At 51.0% G+C, this 21,444-nt stretch overlaps 1 protein-coding gene across 6 annotated transcripts in view; it reads right to left on the bottom strand.

Moving 5' to 3' along the window:
- Nucleotides 1–758: 758 nt before the first annotated feature.
- NTF3 (neurotrophin 3) overlaps nt 759–21,444 on the bottom strand; it is a 69,500-nt gene continuing 48,814 nt past the window's right edge. For 3 of the 6 annotated variants that reach the window (XM_028490930.2, XM_028490929.2, XM_028490932.2), the window contains exon 2: nt 1,847–2,913. In XM_028490930.2, coding sequence (XP_028346731.1) covers nt 2,134–2,892 — 759 coding nt within the window. In that variant the 5' untranslated portion in view covers nt 2,893–2,913 and the 3' untranslated portion in view covers nt 1,847–2,133. Of the gene's footprint in view, nt 2,914–7,360; nt 7,367–12,438; nt 12,506–21,444 lie in introns of those variants that run through there. The other 3 variants (XM_028490933.2, XM_028490931.2, XM_024129239.1) reach the window with 3 other exon arrangements.

The following is a 21,444-nucleotide window of genomic DNA, read 5'->3' as shown; positions in this document are numbered from 1 at the left end:
GCACGTGGTGGGTACGTGGCAAATTCCTCATCTCCTGCCCTCGTGTTTTGGGCACCCAGAATCGAGTGCGATCTGACAATGCTCATCACCAAAGCCACGGCTGTTTGCTGAGCCTGAGTCAAAGGGGTCCTGTCCCACAAGGGACACAGACGCTATTAGGCATGTGTGTCCTCTATGGGAGGCCAGATCTCGGGGCACAGGCTGCTCCAGACATTGAGGGCACACACGGGCCTTGGACGGAGGCAGGGCAACCCAGAGAAGTGAACAGACAGGGTTTCAGGGCAGTAATGCAGGGTCCATAGTGGTACGGTGGGTACCTCGTGTCTCCCACCAGATGGGAGATGGAAGTGTCCTTAGGCTCCAGACCCTGGAGGGTGAACTGCTTCCCAGGGGGAAAAGCACTCGGAGGGCATCACTAGGGTCTGCCTTGGCAGGACAGGTGTGGCCATCACCAAGTGACCCCCTCGGCTGTTGCGGACCCCTCCTGGGATCAGTAGGCACCCGGAAATTTCCCTCCACTTGGGGTTTTTACATCTAAGGGGATGAATTAACCAAAAATGATACAGAGCTCATGTAGAGTAGACTCTCAAAAAGCTGAACTCACAGAAGCAAAGAGTAGAACTCTGGTTGCCAGGCGCTGGGGATGGGGGAAGAAGAGACGCTGGTCAGGAGTACAAATGTCAGATTTTAAGAGGAATCGGTTTGGGAGAGCGAACGTACAGCATGGGGGCTACAGACAACAATACTGTACTGTGCACTTGAAAGCTGCCATGAGGGTAGCTTCTAAATGTTCTCACAATAACAACAATGGCACTTGTGTGAGGGGAAGGATGTGCTAACCAACCTTATTGCGGTAAACATTTCGCAATATATGTGTGCGTCACATCATCACACTGTACACCTTGAACTTAGGCATTGTTATATGTCAATTATATCTTAATAAAGCTGGGTGGCGGGAGAACAACAACAAAAAAACCACCCAAAACCAAAAATGATACAGAGGAACACAATACCTAAGTAAGGAGAGGGAGGGGAGGGATAAGGAACTTCCACTCTTGAATATCTACCCTCTGTTGGGACGCCTACCGCGGTAATATAGCTGAATCATGGCAACCTGTGGGGTAGGCAGACCCATACCCACATCTGAATCTCTGACTCCAGGAAACCTGGACTCAGGGAGCCTTCAAAACCCTGCCCACAGTCACGGGGGGTGGGAGCTGGAATATGAACCTAGGTCTGACTCCAAAGCACCAGCCTTTTTCAGTTCCCCCTGCAGCACCAAGAGGGACCAGCAGAGGAAGGGGAGGCGGGGCTCCAAGAGAATCTCTTAGGAGCACATTTCTCTTCTGTGTGCAGATGACTCATGACCCATTTCTGCTTCTGGGTAACCCTACAATTATTTCTGTTACAAATAGTTAAAAGATGTTTCCTATGTGCCTCAGAAAATCACTTCCAAAAAACAGAAGAAAAACCGAAGCCAAAAAAAAAAAAAAAAATTCAACCCTTAACAATCTCCAACCCCCAAACAACAAATGTGCTGAAAAGAAACTTCCGAAACGAAAATTGCCAGCTTCACTGTTATTGTTTCGGGACTGTAGCGTTGGAGCAAATCTTAAGTCTAATTGGCAAAACTGACAGCAGGGAAAGGCAAGTAGGTTCTGGGCAGTGAGCTTGTTGGTCAGAATTAAGGGTGCGCCTCCAGGCTGCCAAGTATCACCGCCACGGAGGTGGTAACAGTTCTTTTAGTTACTGAATCAACCATGAGGCATCCCGGAAGCGGGGATATAACTGTGTCTACACACAACTCTGACATCAGCCGATTTTAACAAGTTTACTAAAACGACAGTCATGGCCTTGACAATACCAAATGCAAAATACTGGTGTACACAGATTTTACAGGGTGGTGGCTCCCGAGAGCCGGGTTACAAGGATCAGGTTTAACAGATGGGAGAGGCCTGAGGGAAGGCAAGCACACGGATTTTATTGAGAAAAAAAGCTTATATACTGTAGGGTTGCTGAAGTTTAATAAATAAAGGTCAACTTATAATATATAAAAACAATATAAACATTTATATGCTACGTGCATATTGTATAATTTAAAGTAATAATTTATATATGGGGAGAGATGCCAATTTATGTTCTTCCGATTTTTCTCGACAAGGCACACACACAGGATGTGTCTATCCGTATCCACCGCCAGCCGACCAGCTTGTTGTTTTCTGACGTCAGTGCCCGGACGTAGGTTTGGGAGGTTTTGCACTGAGAGTTCCAGTGTTTATCATCAATGCCTCTGCAACCGTTCTTGACAGGCCTGGCCTCTTTACATCTCGTCTCATAAAAATATTGTTTGACGGGAGAGTTGCCGGTTTTGATCTCCCCCAGCACCGTGACCTGGTGTCCCCGAATGTCGATGGCCGACGACTTGTCGGTCACCCACAAGCTCTCGCTGTCACACACGGAGTACTCCCCTCGGTGACTCTTGTACTCCGCGTATCGCTTCCTCCGCGCCGTTCTGTTGGTCGCCACGGGGTTGCCCACGTAATCCTCCAGGAGGTACAGGGGAGGGGGCTTCAGGGGGGTGCTGTCACTCAGCAGGACTCGGGGGGAGTTGTAGCGTCTCTGATGCCGCAGCAGTTCGGGGCCCATGGCCGCCATGGGCTGGAATTCCGACTTGGCGGGCTCCCGGGGGGCCTCTGCTTCGGGCAGTGTGCTCTGGTAGTTTTCCTTAACGTCCACCATCTGCTTGGAGAGCTTGTTTTTTAAAATATCTGCCTGGATCAGCTTAATAATCAGGGAATTGAGCGAGTCTTCCGGCAAACTCCTTTGATCCATGCTGTTACCTTGGATGCCACGGAGATAAGCGAGAAATATCACATAAAACAAGATGGACATCACCTTGTTCACCTGTAAGATCTGAAAAGGAAACATAGGTGTTAACAGAAGGTGGTGGCCGCTGGGTCTGGGTCATCCTGAACCAGAGGCTGAGGATCCCTGTGAGGCAAGAGAGAGAGCAGGGTACCACCATCCTAGGGGAGCATCAAAACGCCCCTGTACTGGCCAGATACAGAGGCTGTCTCTTTCTCTCCCCTTCCCCTGGGAAATACTGCCTTTTACGAGCCCTCCTTTCTCTCCTAGATGTCCAAGTGCCTTCACCTCAACAATCTTTCCTCCAGCATCGTGGCTGTGTGAGAGGGAAAGAGGGGTGTGTGTGTGTGAGTGTGTGTGTGTGTGTGTGTGTGTAAGAGAGAGAGGGCAAAATCATCTTTTTCACAAGGAACCCAAGAACATCACTGGAAGGACTACAGCCTAGAAGAGTCAGGTCTTTCCCGAAGACCCGGGTCACAAAGAGGCAGGTGTGCTTGACTCCAGGCTTTCAACCTCCATCTCTTTCCTGGACAGATAGCACCTGTCACCTTTGCACCTGATGTCTACCATCTGCAGCCTTCTGGTGTGTGTAGATGACATCCTGCCACTTCTTTATTTATTTATTAAAAAAGGTTTTCCTTGGCTGTGCCATGCAGCATGTGCAATCCTAGTTCCCCAACCAGAGATGGAACCCGTGTCCCCTGCGGTGGGAGCACTGGAAGCGTGGAGTCTTAACCACTGGACCGCCAGGGAAGTCTCCTGCCACTTCCTGAAAGGTCCCTTGAGCCTGAAAAGATCACATCCCGCTCCACCTCGGCAAAATACAAAGAAATGGAACCTGAAAATTATAAATGCGTACATACATTTTTAATTAAAAAAATATCAGTGGCAGTAGCTTTGCAATTGCCTCAAGAATCATAGTTCTCTTGTCCCCTTCACTGCAGCCCCTGAGATCTCTCAAAGGAACAGATACCCCAAGGCTGGGGGCTGTGCCAGTTGCTTCTATATCCATAGCACCAGCGATGGCTCGTTCTTGGCCAGCCTGGCAGAGCTGTTCTCTTGCCCTTGTAAATGACCATGTGGGCTGCGACCTGTGCTGTGAGAGGGCCTGAGTGTCAGGTGCTCTGCCGACCTCTCCGACGGACATGCTTGCCAAGGTGCCCACCTGATCCCCGGAGACCCTCTTCACAAGACAGCAGCCCCCCCAAAGCACCACCTGTAGAAGATGGAGACACAGCTCAAATTAATGGGCTACGCTTGCCCTGAAGTGCAAGATTCCCTGTTAATTTTTCATGTTTGACTTTTTACGTTTCCACTGTGAAATGTTCCTTTAATGGTTCTTGTTTCTAATTCTGCTGTCTCCTTGTTTCAATGGCACCTTAACCTATCGACGCGCTCATTCTGTTGCCATAGTAGAACCTCGACTTGGGGTTTCTGCTGAGTCCTTGTGGAATTAGAGGGCTGATCCTGACATACCTTCGTTGCTGGTCTCTCCCTCACTAGAGCACAGCCCTGATTTTCTGAGGGTTGGCACGGGAAGGAGATTTTTCCAGTGGGGAGGGCTGGCTGCACTAACGACCCCTCCTGTGCCCCGTGCTTCACACCACTCGCCTCGAGGTGCTCATTCTGTAATCACCATTGAAGCCACCTTACTGTCCCCAGGCCTTTCTCGTTTCCTCTTTAAAGCTCTAAGCATGGAAAATAAAATCCTTCCCTTGGTTCACCTTTGGTATTTCGAGAAACCCAGGGGGAGAAGAGAAGGGGAATAAACAAATGGGGCACAAGACATAGAAAATCAGCCCTGCTTACCAAGTACCCGTGTCTGAGCCTGCCCGAGCTAACTCGCTCCCGGGACTCAGAGGTATCCTCTTTCCCCATCTCGCTGGAAGAACTGCGCTCTTGTCCCCAAAGGCTAACAGCATTGCTGTCACTTTCTTCCAACTTCCTCCTCCTGGCGCCCAGCCTGTCTCTCTGATAAGGGGCCCATCTTCCTTGCATGGGAACTGCTCTCTGGACAACTGACTCCTTCAAGGTCAAGGCTGAGAGAAGGAGTCTAGCTGTGCTGCCCACCTCTAGAGATTGCCTCCAGGAATTGTATTATCCTGGGAAAATGGTTCCCACAGGATAACTGATCTACCCCCCAACTCTGCATAAGAGTGACATCCCCTTCAATCTTGCAGGCCCAACAAAATCAAGCTTGAACACAAAAAGTGTGGTGTACGTGCAACTAGAATCACACCCCCTTCTCCCTTCCAAAATAGAATACAGCTGCAATAAAATAATTTGGGACGGAGAGGCTATCGAAAAACAATTTATGAAACCCCCCCCAAAAGCCCAGCCACTATCAACTAAGAATAAGCAGGCTACCTGCTCACGGGGAAATCAATCAAGTGTGGTGAGTGGAGGGAGGTCCCAGGTCCAGTAAGAGTCACGCCTAGATTAGTAAGGTCATTGCAAGGGTGAGTTGGTAGGAAGAACGTTGATGGATTGGGCTGCTATATGGGAGGTGACCTGTGTATGGAACCAAAGGATGTAAGAAGGAGAAGGGTATTTAATCCAACTCCTTCATTTTATAGATGAGGAAAACCCAAACTGCAGTTTAAAGAAGAGGAGAGGCACACAAGGGCAGAGAGGGGGGCTCCGCACTCTGGGCCCAGCATTCCTTTTCATCACATCATGATCGGGCTCCCATGCCCCACCCTTCAGCCCTGCTCACTGTTTACGAGCCACTTGAATAAGCTTTACGGCCCATGTGACCCTTCACCTTGCACACTTTCATAGCCTCCTCTCCTGCTGAAATTTTGCTCATTCTTCAGTGCCTGGTTCAGAAGCTAACTTTTCCACGATGCTCCCCCGATAGCGGCAACCCAGCCTCCTTTGCATCTCCAGGGCATGGTGGCGGGTGTCACAGCCCTCATGGCATGACGTGGCTTACTCCCTAGACTCTCTCCTCCAAGGCCAGGAGCCCCTTCCCTCCTGTTTGTGTCTGCCTCTCCCCTGAGTCCACACCACAGTGAATACGAAGTGGGTGCAGTGAGTCAGAGACGCACCGAGGGTGGCTGGAACGCCTGCCCTCCACGCACAGAACTGGCTACCTAGTCTGCAGGGCCTAAGGCAAACATTTCTCACAGGCAGGAGGCGTGACCACGTTTGAGGCAATGCTCGGAGCCCCCAGGTGCATGGGGTCCATGGGCCCATGGGACCTCACTTAGAAAACCCACCGTCAAAAATAAAATTCTTCCGAATTTCAAGATGGTAACCACAGAGCGTTACACCTTGAGTTTGAGGTCCCCTCTCTGAGCTCCAGACTGCAGGAACTAAGACAGTTCGTCTTGGTGAAATTGTTTGAAAGTAAGGGCGGAAAGTTATCGTTGGTCAAAAGGGATGTGCAAAGCCCACAGGGTGCTGCGAGGCAGGCTGCAGCGTGCAGGGCCATGGACGGGAGCTGTGACTTTAGTGCAACCCGGCAGGGAGGGCCCGGGGTTGTGGACAATGAGAAAGGCTCCTGAGACTGCCTTCCTTGCTCCCCTGGGCAGTGGGGGATTGGGGGAGAGGTCAGGATCGTCAGAGAGGAAGACTTCATCACTGATATTGCAAAGAATCGCCAAAGCACAGTGATCAGATAGTACGAAGCAGACTGACTTGTAGTTGATTTATTATTGTTTTTCAATTCTCTACAGAGAATTGTAGAGGCTGGACTGTTCCTACCATCCCATCTACCTGTGGGAGCCCCAAGGCAAGCCCCAGTACCCCCTCGGGTCCCAAGCACACAAATTCAGCACAGAGACATCAGGCCAGCACTGCTGGTGGCAGGGTGGGACAAATGAACAAAATGAATTATACAAAAATTCCCAAATGCCCCTTAGCCTGGGTCCTACCCATCTCTGGATCTGGACGGTTGCTTACCATCAAGTCCCAAAACTCGTCACGATAATTTGGAATAAGTCCTGAGAGTAAATCACCTGCAGGCTGGTAAGTGTTTCTAGATATCTGCAAGGCTGCGTTAAAACCCAACAGGCTTCCTGCGGACTCTCACTTTGATAATCTGCACTCAGGTTTTTCGCGGAGAGCAAGCCCAAGAATGTCGCGAATAAAATTTGCCCAAACGCAGATGTTGACGTTGGAAGGGGCCATAGGGAACCACCTCATTTTTACCATTAAGGGCACTGAGACCCGGAGCAGTGTAAAGTGAGCTGTGTGAGGTCTGACTGCTACATGACACAGAGAGGGACAGGGGACCCTTGGTGATTAAGTGTAACGGAGATCGCACGGCCGGTGCATAATCAAGGTCATGGTCAGGGGTGAAAAGTGACATCATTATGAAAGCGCTTAGCACCGTGCCTGGCACGTAGCGATCCACCGGACAGGTTAGACGAACATGAACCTCAGTTATCTGTGGCAGCAGAAGACACCGCACGCCTGCCCTCCGTGCACACACACCAGGTAGCAGAGAACTAATTCCCTGGAGCGGGGCGTGGAAGAGGAAAGGCAGTACCAGGAAGGCTCCTCCTGGATGACGAGGCCACGTCTTTCTCATCCCCCCGTCTCTGACGTCCGGCACGGGGCTGCGCTGCTGTCGGAGCTCCAGGTCCATTTACTGCATGAGCACCTACTCCAAGCAAGACCTAGCAAGACACAGCTTCCTGGCCTCGGATTCTGTTTGGGTTTCTGCCAAGCCTGGTTTGGAAGCCAATCAACTCTGCCTTCTTCTCCCAAAGAAAATACAGGCCTGGCTCTGAAGCAGGCCAGGGTCCCCAGGCTCTTCTCGGCTATAATTGGAAAAAGACCTGTTAAAGTCCTCCGTTGGACCCCCTCCTGCACTTTCCCCAGTGCCCGTTTTCCCCGCTCAGAGTTTTCCAAGATCCTGACCAGCTTGCAGATGCTATTTTGCTCGCTTAGAAATGCTTTCCCACATATGGTGCTTTCCCAGTCCCTGGAGCAACATTCCTACAAGGTTTCACCATCCCTCAAAATACTCAAAAGAGAGCAATTTCTGATTCCTCCTTTTTGGCTCAGCGTACAATACACACAGAGGGTTTGGGGTCTGGAAGGAGAGGCTGAAATGGAAGAGAAGCCGGTGAGGACAGTGGTACGGAGTCTGAGGCCACAGCAACCAGGGTCTGTCCTGCCACACGCGGGAGATGGGGGCCCTCACCGCTGAGTCCCAAGTCACCTCTCTAGGACTAGCTCCCTGGCGCGTGCGAGCCACCGCCTGGCCATGGGCCCCCAGCCCTTGCTTGTTGCACGTGTACCGAGTGAATTTTGTAGTCTGGGCAGAGCGGGGTCACCAAGCACAAAAGTGTTCTTGCCGGGAAATGACATACGTTGCATCTTTCATCTTGCTAACAACCCCTCAAAGGTAGTAGTTACATTTCCCATTTCAGATGGGGAAACCAAGGCATGGGGAGGTTTAATAATTAGCTAACAAGCAGCAGAGCCCAGATTGGATGGCCGTCTGCCTCTGGAGCAGATGCCCTGTGCTGTCTCTCTGTCCCGGCTCTCACACAGTCCAGAGGAAGCTCAGGTTCCAAGCCTGGAGCCAGGACAGCTCAACCCGGCAGGCTAAGCATCCGCCCAAGAAGCCTCTAGGCACCTCTCAGCAGTTTCCAGGGGCTTGAGGCCACCACTCCTGTTTCCTCCTCTCAGACTCCCCATGAAAGGGAACACAATTCAGTTTCCTCCCGTCCTTCCTGGGACGGATGCCCTCCAAGGTCAGGGCCCTGCAGGTGCCCGTTCCACGCATCGCTTCATACAGAGCACAGAATGTACCACCTCAGACCCTGGGTTTGGCCCCAGCGCTGGAAAACGGGGTGAATAGCACAGAAGGCCTAAAGGCTCTGTTCTAGCTTTCCTAGGGGAGGAGGTGTGAGAGCAAGGGTGGAAGCACTTTTTAATTTGCCAGGTGTTGAATATGCAAATTCTAGAGATTTCATTATGTCCAGGTGAGCCGCATCCGCCGGAGGCAAGTGCACTTTCTGGCGGGGGTGACCGAGGACCCTGGCGAGTGGTGGCCATAAGGACCCAATTCTTTGGAGAATTTCTGCAGCGATGACCCGGTCTCCGGTGAATGCGAAGATGTCCAAAGACCACATCGTGCCGGGTGACCCTACTATCTTGTTCAGGGAGTGGAAAGAGAGAGAGGTGGGGAGGCGATAGATTTAAAGCAGAATGACCGCAAGGAAAGGAATGTGGTGGAAACATTCGACTAAGGCCATATAAAAGGACTGGCCAGGCTTGCTCTCCTGTCTTAATTGCAAAATTAATTCAAATTGGCTTTGCTCTGAACACGGGTCCTGAGGCCTCAAAATGAGTCAGTTGGGGCCACATGAAGATGTTCTGACCCGACAAGGCTGGGGGCTGGGAGAGACAGGTCCCGGTGGAGCCTCCGCTGGGGACTGGTCTGGTTTTGGTTAATCTCTTTAATAATGATCCGGAAGCAGGAGAGAGGAAAAAGTCGCAGGTTAATTGAAACGCACAGATGACGCCGGAAGGGAAGGCGCTACAAACACCAATGAGGACAAGCCAATTATTCCTCAGCCGCCGTGTGGGCAGGCATCCTGGAAGAAGCAGGATGAGATTAGACTGGAAACACGTAGGTTAACTCACTGGGGGCAAGGTGGATCCAAAACCAACACGGGAGGGAAACGCTTGTGAGAGGATGGAGGGAAGGAGCGACCTGGGGTGGCTGGAAGGAGCGGATTAGAAGTGAACTCACAAGAACTGGGCTGTGTGGGTGTTCATGGCGCTCTTCCCCCGACGGCCCTGCATGCACCCCTCAAACACACCTCACTCACTCTTACTGCCCCTCTGAGGGTGGCCACTCTCCCCTGTCTTAGGGAGAACAAGAACACATACATTGAGCTTTAGAGAGGGTAAGAAATCGGGCCGAGGTCAGAGAACTAGTCAACGACTGTCGTCAAAGATGCTGGTGAGCATGGTCTAAATTCCCCGCCATCCAAAAAGGGTCACCTCTCTGCTGTATCTGGTGAGACCTCGTTTGAGACCCCTGAGCCCTGGGCAGGTCTGCATCACACAGAGTCCCTACAGGTGACAGAGGCAGGGAGATGGATTCCTTCCCTGTTCTCTAAAAGTCCCTCATCCTGCATAGCTCCTCTGAGTGAAACTTACTGAACTCAGGGTTCTGAAACCGACGGACACAGAAAACGCTTGGCCCAAGATCTGAAATAGGACAAGGTCCTCGTTTTCAGGGGATGCTGGCTTCCCAGCGGAAACAAGACAACCTATCAACAAGGAAGGTGTGTTCCAGGATGAAACAAAATGAAATAGAGACCTCAGAAGGGTGACTCACCTCCCTCAGGAAGGAACTGCTGAAACTGGTTCCTCTTGGAGGCCAGAAAATGAAGACAAGAGACCCCTGAAAGGACAAGGAGCCGGTCTCCCAAAAGCAAGCTGAACACCCCGAGCTGGAAGTAAAAAGCTGGGAGTTTCTTTTTCACGGCTGTTGGAAGAGGAATTTTACATTGTTCAAAGCCTCCACTCATTGGGCCCCAAGGTAGTGAGAGACAGAAGGTATATGGCACACGTCAAAACAACGTGCACCACAGCTCCGAGAAGAAGGTAGTACGGTTGCTCCTCAGGCCAGGGAACCCTCTGGCTCGGCCCCATCTTGGCAGAGAGATCTGAAAGGAGCTTGGTATGCCGACACAGCCCCAGGAAACCCAGATTTACTTTATCCTTTACATACTATCGACTCTCATTTCATGGCCAGAGGGTGGACGAGGAACAATCTGCAGAGAAACTCTGAGTCAATCCAGCTACTGGCCATAACTGGGTTTATCTAGTAAATTCCGTTTTCTTTGCTCTGGGCGCTAATGCTCATTCACCACTGTGCTTGAAGATGTACACGCGTGGGCTTGCGTGTGCACGCGTGCAGGCACACGCACACACCTCACACACACTGTAGCCTCCCCAAATGAGGATGGGTTACAGTCGAGTTATTTCCGAATTATTATACCATTTAATATTCTGGGACATCTCGATTTTGGTTTCATTTTCTGCATCTGGGTTAACTCCATTTTTCCAAGCGTGGAAACACACAAGGGAAGGGTGCTTCCATTACACAGACGGTTGCGGGTACGGCTGGCGTTCAACTCTTAGCGTCAGAGAATAACCTCCCCAAGCAAATGAAACTTCTTGTCCCAGATGTACTCCTCGTGTTTGAGTTGGGTTGAGGTGTCAAGCGTATGTATTACCTATGAAGTGCTACCCAGCTGTAAGCTAACTGTATCAGAAGGCTGCTGACCTTCAAGCTTTAATAATTATAATAAATAATGACGAGGATGATCCATTATCTGCTTTGTCTACCCAGCCAAGGATGGCTCGCAAAATGGCAGAATAAGGAAGCTGGCTTTATCTCGAGAGCTGGGAGCGAAGGGAAATCCCACATCAGGACTCCCATTCACTCTCCAGATGCCTCTTCCAAACCAAGACCACAGCTGGCTTGGCAACGCCCAGATCTGTGACTGCACCCGCCAGGGCGGCGGCAGCGAGGCCAGGGTCAACCCAAACCACCCTGGTTTGGCCTCACGAGGACTTGGCCGCAGTGAGTGTGGTCAGATGGCAGCCTTTCTCCTCCAGGCTTGGCGATGGGGCCTGTGCCTCCCGTTCACGCTTCCCCCAGCCCACAGCCAGCCTCCTTCCACGAGGATGAGGGACTGGCAGATGGTCCATGGCTGCCTTTGGTCTGGACACCCTCTCCAGGAAACCACACTGTCTGGGGACTCGGAGGGCCAAAGCCTCCTTCCGCGGCTCACCCAGCCACCGTCCTTCACCTGAATCCCCTGCCAGACCAGGAAAGCAAGGGAGGAGAGGTGTCTGCACGGGAGATTTCCTGAGCCTCTTTGCGCCCCCTTGCAAAGGGAGGGTGGAAGGGACACACAGGAAGAAAATCCATCTTCCACCTGAACCCAAGTGTGTGGAAGGCACTTCATAAACATTATGATCCAATCCCAAACCATCTACCGACTCTCGCTCTGGGCAGCTGGGCAAGACTAGAAACCAACCCAGAGTTTGTCCTCTGAATTTTGGCACCAACACTGTGGACCCAAAGCTGTCATTCATCACAGACACAGTCATCATAACCGCTTGTAATAACAGCTAGTATTTACTGAGCCGCACCATATGCCGAGGACTTCTCCAGACTTTACATGGATTGTCTCAATTAATCTTCATGGATACGATTATCACGCCCACTTGTCAGCTCAGGAAACTGAGGGTCAGAGGGATTAAGTTATTTTGCCCGAGATCACGCATCAGTTGAGAGGTGGAGCCAGGATGCAGACCCCTGTGTGACCCCCACGCTGTACTTTTAGCCAGGACTGCAGACCACCTCTCAACTCGTTCCGGAGAGTTGAAGGCACCTGCCCCTTCCTCGCAGGGAGTGAGGCCCAAGCCCCACATTGATACGTTAATGCTTCTTTCCTTGTTCCGAGAAAGAGATCTCCAAGACAGGCGCTCTGAAGTGCAAAGGGAACATTTCACCGTCCAAGGCTGGGCATCGCCACTTGGCTGAGAAGCATATCTATGCAACACGGGGCTGACGGGCTCACTTACCTATGCCTTCGTCTCCCCAGATGTCACACATTCCTTTCCTCTGTCCTTATTGGATGGTAAAGCAGACCAGGAACCCAGGGATTCTTTTTGAAATTTGCTGGGATTTTGAAGGCGAGACAGATTTCTGATTATTCGGTTTTCATATATTTTTAGCGTATTGACAAGGAGAAATAAAATAATGCAGACTCTCGGCACATCTCCCACTTTGATTTATGAATGAAAAGCATCTCTGTCACTGATCAGCTTTGTGGCTACGGGAGAATCACTGCCCATCCTGGGGTCTCAGTTCCTAACGGGCTTTCTCCATAGGGCCGATGCTGGTATTTTGGGCAGGAGAGCTAGTTCTTCATTATTCAGTTTTGTCTCCCACACATGAAGCTCTGCCCCCAACCTACTAAATGTCAATCATGTCCCCAGCCATGGTGACGACCCAAAAAAGGCACTCACACTTTTCCAAATACCATCTGGGGAGGCCTTATCCCTCCTGGTTAAGAATCACATAACATAATGCTGCTGGACTAAAGTGGTTCTCAGCCGTTTTTGACCCTTTTTAGAATGTGATAAAAACTAAAGAAAGTTTCCCCTAAAAAAATGCATGTGCACATATCGGAAACAGTTTGCAAAAAAATTCGAGGCAGTTCACCAGCTCCCCAAAGCCTAACCCAGAGACCCACAGATCCTCGGTGAAGAACTCTTGAACTAATAAACAGTTTTGCACAGCTTCTTTCCAGCTTTAATATCCTGTGCTTCTGTGACCCTCTGCTAACCCTGGGCCATTTCTTCACCAGACAAAGGACCCTCAAAACTGGTCTCACTTTCTGGTCCTTCCTACCTTTCTGTGTCCTTTTGAAGCTACAGAGCCAGGCACTGGCATCCCGAATCTACTAGAATTCTCACACAATGGGAAGGTTACAGCAGGAAAGTGGCCTGCCCCAGATACAGCAATCAATTAATGGAAGAGCCAGAACGAGAGGCCAGCTCTCCAGAGGCCCAGAGCTGGGCTGCCCATCTGGAACCAACACAGAACCATAAATATAAGGACACCCAGAGGGAGACCTGCCCACGAGGTTGCAGAAGGGCTTCTCTGGGAGGTGCGGCGGAGTCAGGAGCGGCACAGCATGTGGAACGCTACGCTGTGAGAGGGCTGGAGCCCTCGCAGCCGGACGCAGCTCAAAAGGTAGCCCATGAGGCAGAACCCTTCCCTGCCTTTTACAGATATTTGTGTGGCACCATTGTCCGGCCACATCTGCGCTCCTCAGGAGCTTTGGAACGTCAGGCCTTTGCTCTCCCATCTCTGGTCCTGCCACCACGCTGGATGACTTCACCTCCAACCTGATGGCTTTTCCAGCCCTTTGGTTTCCCTGTTCCTCAGCGTGTACTCAAGACCAATGCTCTCCCGGGTCTTTGAAAACCCTGCTGTTTCTGAAGAGCTTCTCTGCGTTCCAGCCGACTGGCCTTCTGACTGGGAGCATGGCTGCACAGTGTCTCAGGAGGAGAAGCTGGAGGAGGGAGGGGTGCAGGACAATCACGAAACATGGCCCAGGGGGACACCCCAGAAGCCTGAGAGAGGAGGCTGAAGCAGCAGTAGAGGCTCTCTTTTGTATCAGATGGCAAAAAAGGGGATGAGTTCATTGTTCTGGAAGAGAGTGTAGCCAGAAGATACATTGGGATCAAATACTGTGCACAAGCACGTTGCTAGTTTAAAACATGCTGGTTTCTGACCCTCCTCCCACCTGGTGCTGGGTCCAGGTGCCCTTCTCTTGTAGGTGGGTGGCCTGTGCCCGTTTTGACCTATACAGTATAGAGGAAGTAACATTATGTGACTTCCAGGGCTAGGCTGTAAGTGGCCGTGTGGCCTCTGCCTGTTGTTGGGGCCCCGAGCTGCCATGGGAGGCACTGACGTTCAAGGCCACCATGTTGGAGACCCCCCCTCACCATGGTCCTCCGGCCAGTGCTGCCAAGGCACTCGTCTTGCGGGTGAACTGGCCCGGGTGGCCCACGCCAGCCCATCAGTCAACTGAAAACCACCAAGGACCTCTGTCAAGGCCACCTGACACAGAAGAATCTCCCAACCCAGCTCGACTCAATTCCCGGAGCCACAACATCATGAGAAATGAGAAAACAGTGGGTTTTTTTTTTACGCCACCAAGTCTGGGGGAGTTTGTTACACAGTGAAAGATGGACAAACAGCCAGAGCTGGAAAAAGTACAGAGGATGAGAGGTGTCACCTTTTAGTGCCTGTCATGACGTTTCACTAAGTTTGCTCAGAAGAGCCTGAGTACATTCCTGGAGGATGGTCTAAAATGGACCTCGGGGATCAAGACTGGAGCCACGAAGCATAGGACCGTCCCCACGGAGGAGGCGAGCCGTCGGGCACCTGAGGCCCTGCAGCCAGGGGTCTGACTGCAAAGGGGCGACACAGAGCCGGGGGCCACCTCTGCTCCTGGGGACCTCAGGGCAAGTGATTGTGGGGGCCTGGGGAGGAGGAGGGAAGGAGGGAGACACAGAGAGAAAGAGGACGGAGGGGCGAAGGCAGACAAGGCTTTCCTGAACAGGGTTTCAGCTGAGTCCAAGGCCCCTGCATGGTGGCTTTTGCCCCGGCTAGGGAAAAATGGCGGAGGAGAGACTGTCCCCCAGAACCACCACGACTGCCGCCCAGAGGGTGTCTGCATCTGGATCCAGCCGTGTTAGGAGCCGCTCCACCCCGCCAGCACCCAGAGCTGGCTGAGTCCACCCCAGCTGACACTGTCTTCCTAGCAGCCAGGGACACGAACACAAGCAGGAAGGTATGAGCACTCAGGGTCAGAAAGGGCTTCCTGGTGGTGGCACGGAACAGGCCGCGCTCCTGCGGCCGCTGGGACCTTGTCCCGGAGCGGCCGGGGCAGTGCCTGTAGCCCTCTGCCATCAGAGCAGAGCAGAAAGAGGGGGAGTTCCAACCTGTACGCGAGCTGCTGGGAGACAGGCCAGCAGAGCGCGCGTGTGTGAGGGTATCTGTGAGTGTGCCCGTGTGTGTGTCCGTGTGAGGATGTGTGCCTGTGTCTGAGTGTGTGTGAGTGTATAATGTGTTTATTTGTGTGTATGGTGTGTGTGAATATCTGTGAGTGTGCCCGTGTGTGAATGTGTATGTCTGTGTGTGTATGTATGTCTGTGTGTGAAAGTGTATATAGCTGTGTCTGTGTGTATATGTATGTCTGTGTGTGACTGCGTGTGTCTGTGTGTATTTCTGGGTCTGTATGTCTGTGTCTGAGTGTGTGTCTGTGCGTGTGTCCATGTTTATCTGTGTGTGTGTGTCTGTATGTGAGTGTGTATGTGTGAGTGTGTGTGTGTATGTCTGTGTGTCTGCGTCTTAGTGTGTGTGTCTGTGCGTGTATCTATGTTTATCTGTGTGTGTGTCTGTGTGTATCTGTGTGCGCGTGTGTGCAGTGTGTTGGGAGAGGGATGCTGAGGAGGGGAGACAGAGGCCCTCTCTCTCTCTCTCTCTCTCTCTCTCTCTCTCTCTCTCTCTCTCTCTCTCTCGTCCCCAGGGACCAGGGGTGAGGGGGGGTGGGAGACGGCTCTGGGGTCCTGCTGACCCTGCTCCCACCCCCCGCCAGCTCTGCCCGTGTAAGGAGGAAGGCACATGGCCCCAGTGGCCCTCTCGGGTCCCCAGGAATTGGAAACATGTAAGGACAGGCTGGGGAGAAGCCTGGGAGATAGAAAGAGAAACTCTGGGTCAAGTTTGCATTTCTCATTATTCCTCCAACCCTTCTCAAATTCCTTTTGTTTAGAAACCTCCTTGGGTTTCTGAAGGCTGTCCCCTCCCCCATCCCACCCCTGGAAAAGTCTAGGAGCTCCTCCAGCCTGTAACCCTTCCAGATAACATGTTCCATATGTCGGTCACTCTCTGCATGAGATGTGAGCGCTCCCTTTCCTGGTCACCTCCTCTGTGGTCTCCCCACAAGCCTCTCCCTAGAACAAGAGGCAGCGAGGGTTTCCATCAGGTTGGAGCCCGCTGAACCTGGGGATTCCTGCAGCTTTGCCTCCGAGTGCCCGGAGCGTGCCTGCCTTGGCCCCAGCCTGCCCACCACCACCGACAGCTGCACCAGACCCTCCTTTACGCTCTGGGGCCAACTGAGCAGCGCTGACCCAGCTTGCCACGTTACTTGCCGAGAGCGCTTCTGCAGCAAAGCACACAGCCCTCTACTGTTTTCCTTTCGCACCCAGTTCCCCCTCCTCCTGTGGCTACCCACCGTGGTAAATAAAGGCTGAGGATTTTTCCAACACAACTTCCAATGCTTTTTGGCGGGGATGTGAGCACACCTTCCATACCTCCTCCCCTGACCTCTACCCCACACCCCGCCGCCCCCTCTGATGCATCTTTTGGTGATTGAGTTTGACTCTTGAAAAATGCAATGCATGGCTTCACACTAGTTCTGGTGGATTTCCCAAAAGACAGAAGAAGGTGGGTTTTCACCCCTCTGGAGGGGTTGAGTTGGAAAGGCTGAAGATGACCTCAAATAAGCACCAGGGAGCCTGAGAACTGTGTGGACCTCCTCTTCCTCAAAAGCACAATTGTACTTAAAGGCTCCAGGCCCCCATGGGTGCCCTGGAGAGCAAGCAGAGGCTACCTTGAGACAGGCAGTGAGGCAACCCTTTAATCTGACAAACACAGCCAGGAGAAGTGGGCAAAGCATCCATCAAGAGGCTCGAGGCTTTCACAGACACAGGTCGCGGGCAGAAAACATCTGGGGACATGGCAGAACCCCCTGACCTCTTAAAGGAAGGAAGGATGCTACACTACTAAGCACCTACTATAGGCCAAGGACTTCAACTTAAAACTTGCATCCTACTGTCTTTAGCTTTTTGGGTGGACATGAAGTGAGGAAAATTATAAAGAGAGGGTATTGCTATTTTAAAGCTGAGAAATTTAGGGCATAGCATAAGTGAGTGATGGGCTCAAAGCTGTCACAGCCGGAACCAGAACCGTGCTTCCTGACTCCCGATCCAGCACTCTTCCTGAAAGATAACCTCTCTATTCTCAAAGCCCCGAAGAATCCAGAGGACAGACCATATGTCTGGGACTGCCCAGGAAGTAGAGAACCCCCAGCTCTCTGTGAATTTTGGGAGAGTCCCTACAGCTGCAGAACGCAGACTGCACTTTTCTCTAGGCCCACTGCCTCTTTGATGCACCAATTCATACAAAGTGGATCATTTCCAAAGGTGGGCCACCTCTGGCTGCAGGAGCCTCTTCCTGTGCAGGGAGATGGGTGATGATGGGTGGGGCCAGTCCTTGGCTCAAGTTCTGCACCTACTTCTTTCTAAGCCTCCCCCAGTCCCCCCTCCCCCATTCCTGGCTCTATTTCGTCTGAAGATTTATTGTATTCTGGAGATCAAACAACTGGTTAAGCAAAAGCCTGTGTTAAAAACAATCTTTCTCAACAGTACCTGTTTTAAGAAAATGACAACAATCGTGAAGGAAAATGTGTTTGATGATGGGCATGAGATTAATGAGAAAACTGAACTAATATAATTGGGGGATCTCACTTCAGAAGCTCCAATTACACTCGATGGGCTTTGGCAAGGAACCCTGCAATTTGGTGCTAATGAACGCATCAACATGGAGGGTAAGTTGGAACCCAAGAACGTGCAGGAGTGTGTCCTGACACTGTGCTGGGCGCGCGGTAGGAGGGCCACCGAGGACCTGATGAGCTGAAGTGGAAAAGGGCTGGAGACCTTAGGACAGGCAGTCATTTCTAGCCAACAGACCAGCTCTTCTGCCTCTGGAGCAATTTGCAGAGTTTGAGCCTTCTACTTCAGGGAGATCTATTGCGGTTTACTAGAAAGAAGGCTCTAGTGAGTTTCCAGGCATGCCGTCGAAATGGCCAGATTCACCGGATTTAATAGAGAGGATTGCAAAACCGTTCTTTCCAGACCTGAGGCTCTGTGATTCTATGTAAAGGCAAAACGCTCCACCATGGGGACGTGGATGGGGCCACAGCGATGTGTGGGAACAGTCCGTGACCTCCACCCTCAAGTGGGTGAGTCACATGGTGGAGAGGAGGGGATGGCTGCAGACTGTAGTCAAACTGAAGGGTCTGGAAATATACTGGCATTGATTCAGAAAGTGGAACTTTTGATCCTATAACATTTTACGTTTTAATTCCCCTTGGTGATGGTAATAACGCAGTTGGCTAGTGCCACACTGACAGAATTTATGAAGCAAAACTCGTCCAAGAACAGGAAGGAACGACCTCAGTTTATACCCTACTGACGCCTCTGAAAATGTTGAGTGCAAGTCACATTTCTGTGAATTGATTTGTGTTTTAAAGATACTAGGAGGGTTTGCAACAGAAAATCTTACTGTGAATTCCTGTGGAAAGCAGTAACTAACCACTCTTCCATTAAAATATACACATATCAGACTAGTTTTAGCTTAAAGCAAAGTACGTCTTTAAATGTAGAGCAACTATGCTGTAAATATATCGCAATTCCACAATGAACACATGTGCTCTGACATTAAATTCTCCACCAAGAGAACAAGACTTAATCCTTTGATGAGATCTTCAACTGTCTGGGTGCCCAGTTAACATGCATTATTCCTTATGGCTTATTCTTCAGGAAACTAGAAACTGGGAAGAAGGAAAGAGGCAGGAGAATTTTCTGCTGGCAGTTCCCATTTTTTCCGCTCCCGCGTCCTGAACAATGTCAACCTAAGTGCCCATAAAAAATGGCACGTCTGTCTTCTTCTCAAAGATCCCAGTAAGGAAAGGAACAGAAGGAAGAGAAATCTAGCATTCTGCACGTAGCGAAGGCTCAAGAATAATTATGGTACCAATAATGATGAGATAGCATATTCGCTCCTGCCTGGAACTTGGCTCAGATTTAATTCTGCAACAACCCTCTGAGGCACGTCCCACAGTCGACAGTCACTTATCTGAAACCCTGTGTATTACTGTACATTACCTAACACTCTCCGTGGGTCTGGGGCAGCCCCCGTGATTAAACAAGGTAATATTTCTGTTGCAAAATTATAAATACTCACTTAAGAGAGATAAAGATTATGTCAATTCCGGTCATATTTTGCAGCCAAATAAATCTGCTGAAACTTTCAGAAGGGACTCTGGGTTTTCAGAGCTTTGTGGGTTTTGGAATTGTAAAGAGGAGACCGCGGCAGTGCGTTATTCTCTCTCCTTCGTAAATAAAGAAGTAGGGCCCCAGAGAAAACAACTCGCCTCAGACCACACCCCTGCCACACTAGAGCTGGGGTTCAAACCCAGGTGTGTCTGACACCAAAACTCATTTTTTCTCAAACACCATATGCTGTCTGGGTGACGTTTCCCACCTATAAGAGATCAAGAGAACACGGAGGCCAAATTAACCCGCGATTGCATGCACCCTCCTTATGTTTAAAGAATTTTAAATAAATTTCTCTAGAGATTCTTTTTCCATGTTATAAAAGTAATAAGAGCATATTGGAGAGCATTCTAAAAATACAAGATGACATAAAGAAATCTATCAACTCCCACAAGTACCCAGCCTTTTCTAAACACGTGCCGAGTTTTTCTATGCATTACAACGTCGAGATTGTTGAATACACATCCTTCTTCGACTGACTTATTTAATCTGCTAATCTCAGCATTCTCCCATCATATTAAACTTGTACATAAACAAAGTTTTGATGGCTACGTAATTAATATTCCATCCCAGGAAAGTGCCGTAATTTACTGGATTACACCCCCTTTGTAGGAAATGTATTATTTCCAATTCTCCATTCTCATAAACAATGCTGCAATAAACATCTTCCTGTGCAGAGGTGACTGTGGGTCTGAGTTATTCCCATGGTCCTTTGCTTCAGCCCTTCTTTTACGCCACCCCACCCCCCACCCCCCGCCCTGGTCTCATCTGCCCTGCACCTCCCCAGCCTCAGGTCAATCAAGCGTCCATTTCTCCGGCTGATACGCGGGCTGCGGAGACGGGGAAGGGCGGCATGGGCACTGTTTGGTGCCAAGAAAATTTATGTTCTCAAGTTTGTCTCAGCCCTTGCTGTAGATCAATTTTTTGCTATTCTTACTATGTCAGGTCTTTCTTCTGTTCCTCTCTGAAAACCACATTTATCGGGCTTCCCCGGTGGCGCAGTGGTTGGGAGTCCGCCTGCCGATGCGGGGGACGCGGGTTCGTGCCCCGGTCCGGGAAGATCCCGCGTGCCGCGGAGCGGCTGGGCCCGTGAGCCGTGGCCGCTGCGCCTGCGCGTCCGGAGCCTGTGCTCCGCGACGGGAGAGGCCACGGCGGTGAGAGGCCCGCGTACGGCAAAAAACAAAAACAAAAAAAAGCAAAAAAACCCCCCACCACGTTTATCTCCTGAAGTCTCAGAGCACAGAAAGCTTGCCTCCTACTTGAGAGAAAAACAAAGAGAGGGTCCCCCAGGTAAGATCTCCTCACTCTGTACACACATCTCCTTGAATGCACACAGCTGAAGTGGCCAGATGCTTTATCACCCTAACCAGTAAACTTTTGAAAGTGAACGGGGTGCTGTTAATCATCTGGTTGGGGTAATGGTTACACGGCAGGCCTGCCCTGGATCAACCAGGACTCCACAGTCACACTGAGTCCAGCCGTCATTTCCTCTGAGTGTCTGGGTGTCCTGGTCACATTCTCTCTCCAATAGCATCTACAGTGACACGCTGGTCCCACCGCGTCCCATTCACTCAGAAGCCTCCTTCCATCAGGGCCTCCATCCCAATCCTGTCTTCCGCCTGCCCCTCTCTGCAGGTTTCCTTTCCTCAGTAGACACAGGCAGAACTCAGAGATTGCTTGCCCTGCGGGTTCAGTTCCAGACCACTTGCAATAAAGCAAATACCATGATAAAGCAAGTCCCATGAATCGTTTGCCTTCCCAGTACATATAAAATTTATGTTTACACTATACTGTAGCCCATGAAATATGCAGTAGCATTGTGTCTAAAAAAATGTACATGCTTGGGCTTCCCTGGTGGCGCAGTGGTTGAGAGTCCGCCTGCCGATGCAGGGG

This window comes from Physeter macrocephalus, chromosome 6, assembly GCF_002837175.3.
Source record: "Physeter macrocephalus isolate SW-GA chromosome 6, ASM283717v5, whole genome shotgun sequence".
NCBI lineage: Eukaryota > Metazoa > Chordata > Mammalia > Artiodactyla > Physeteridae > Physeter > Physeter macrocephalus.
Note: the sequence above shows the minus strand (reverse complement) of the source record. Positions and strands in the feature narration are given on the sequence as shown.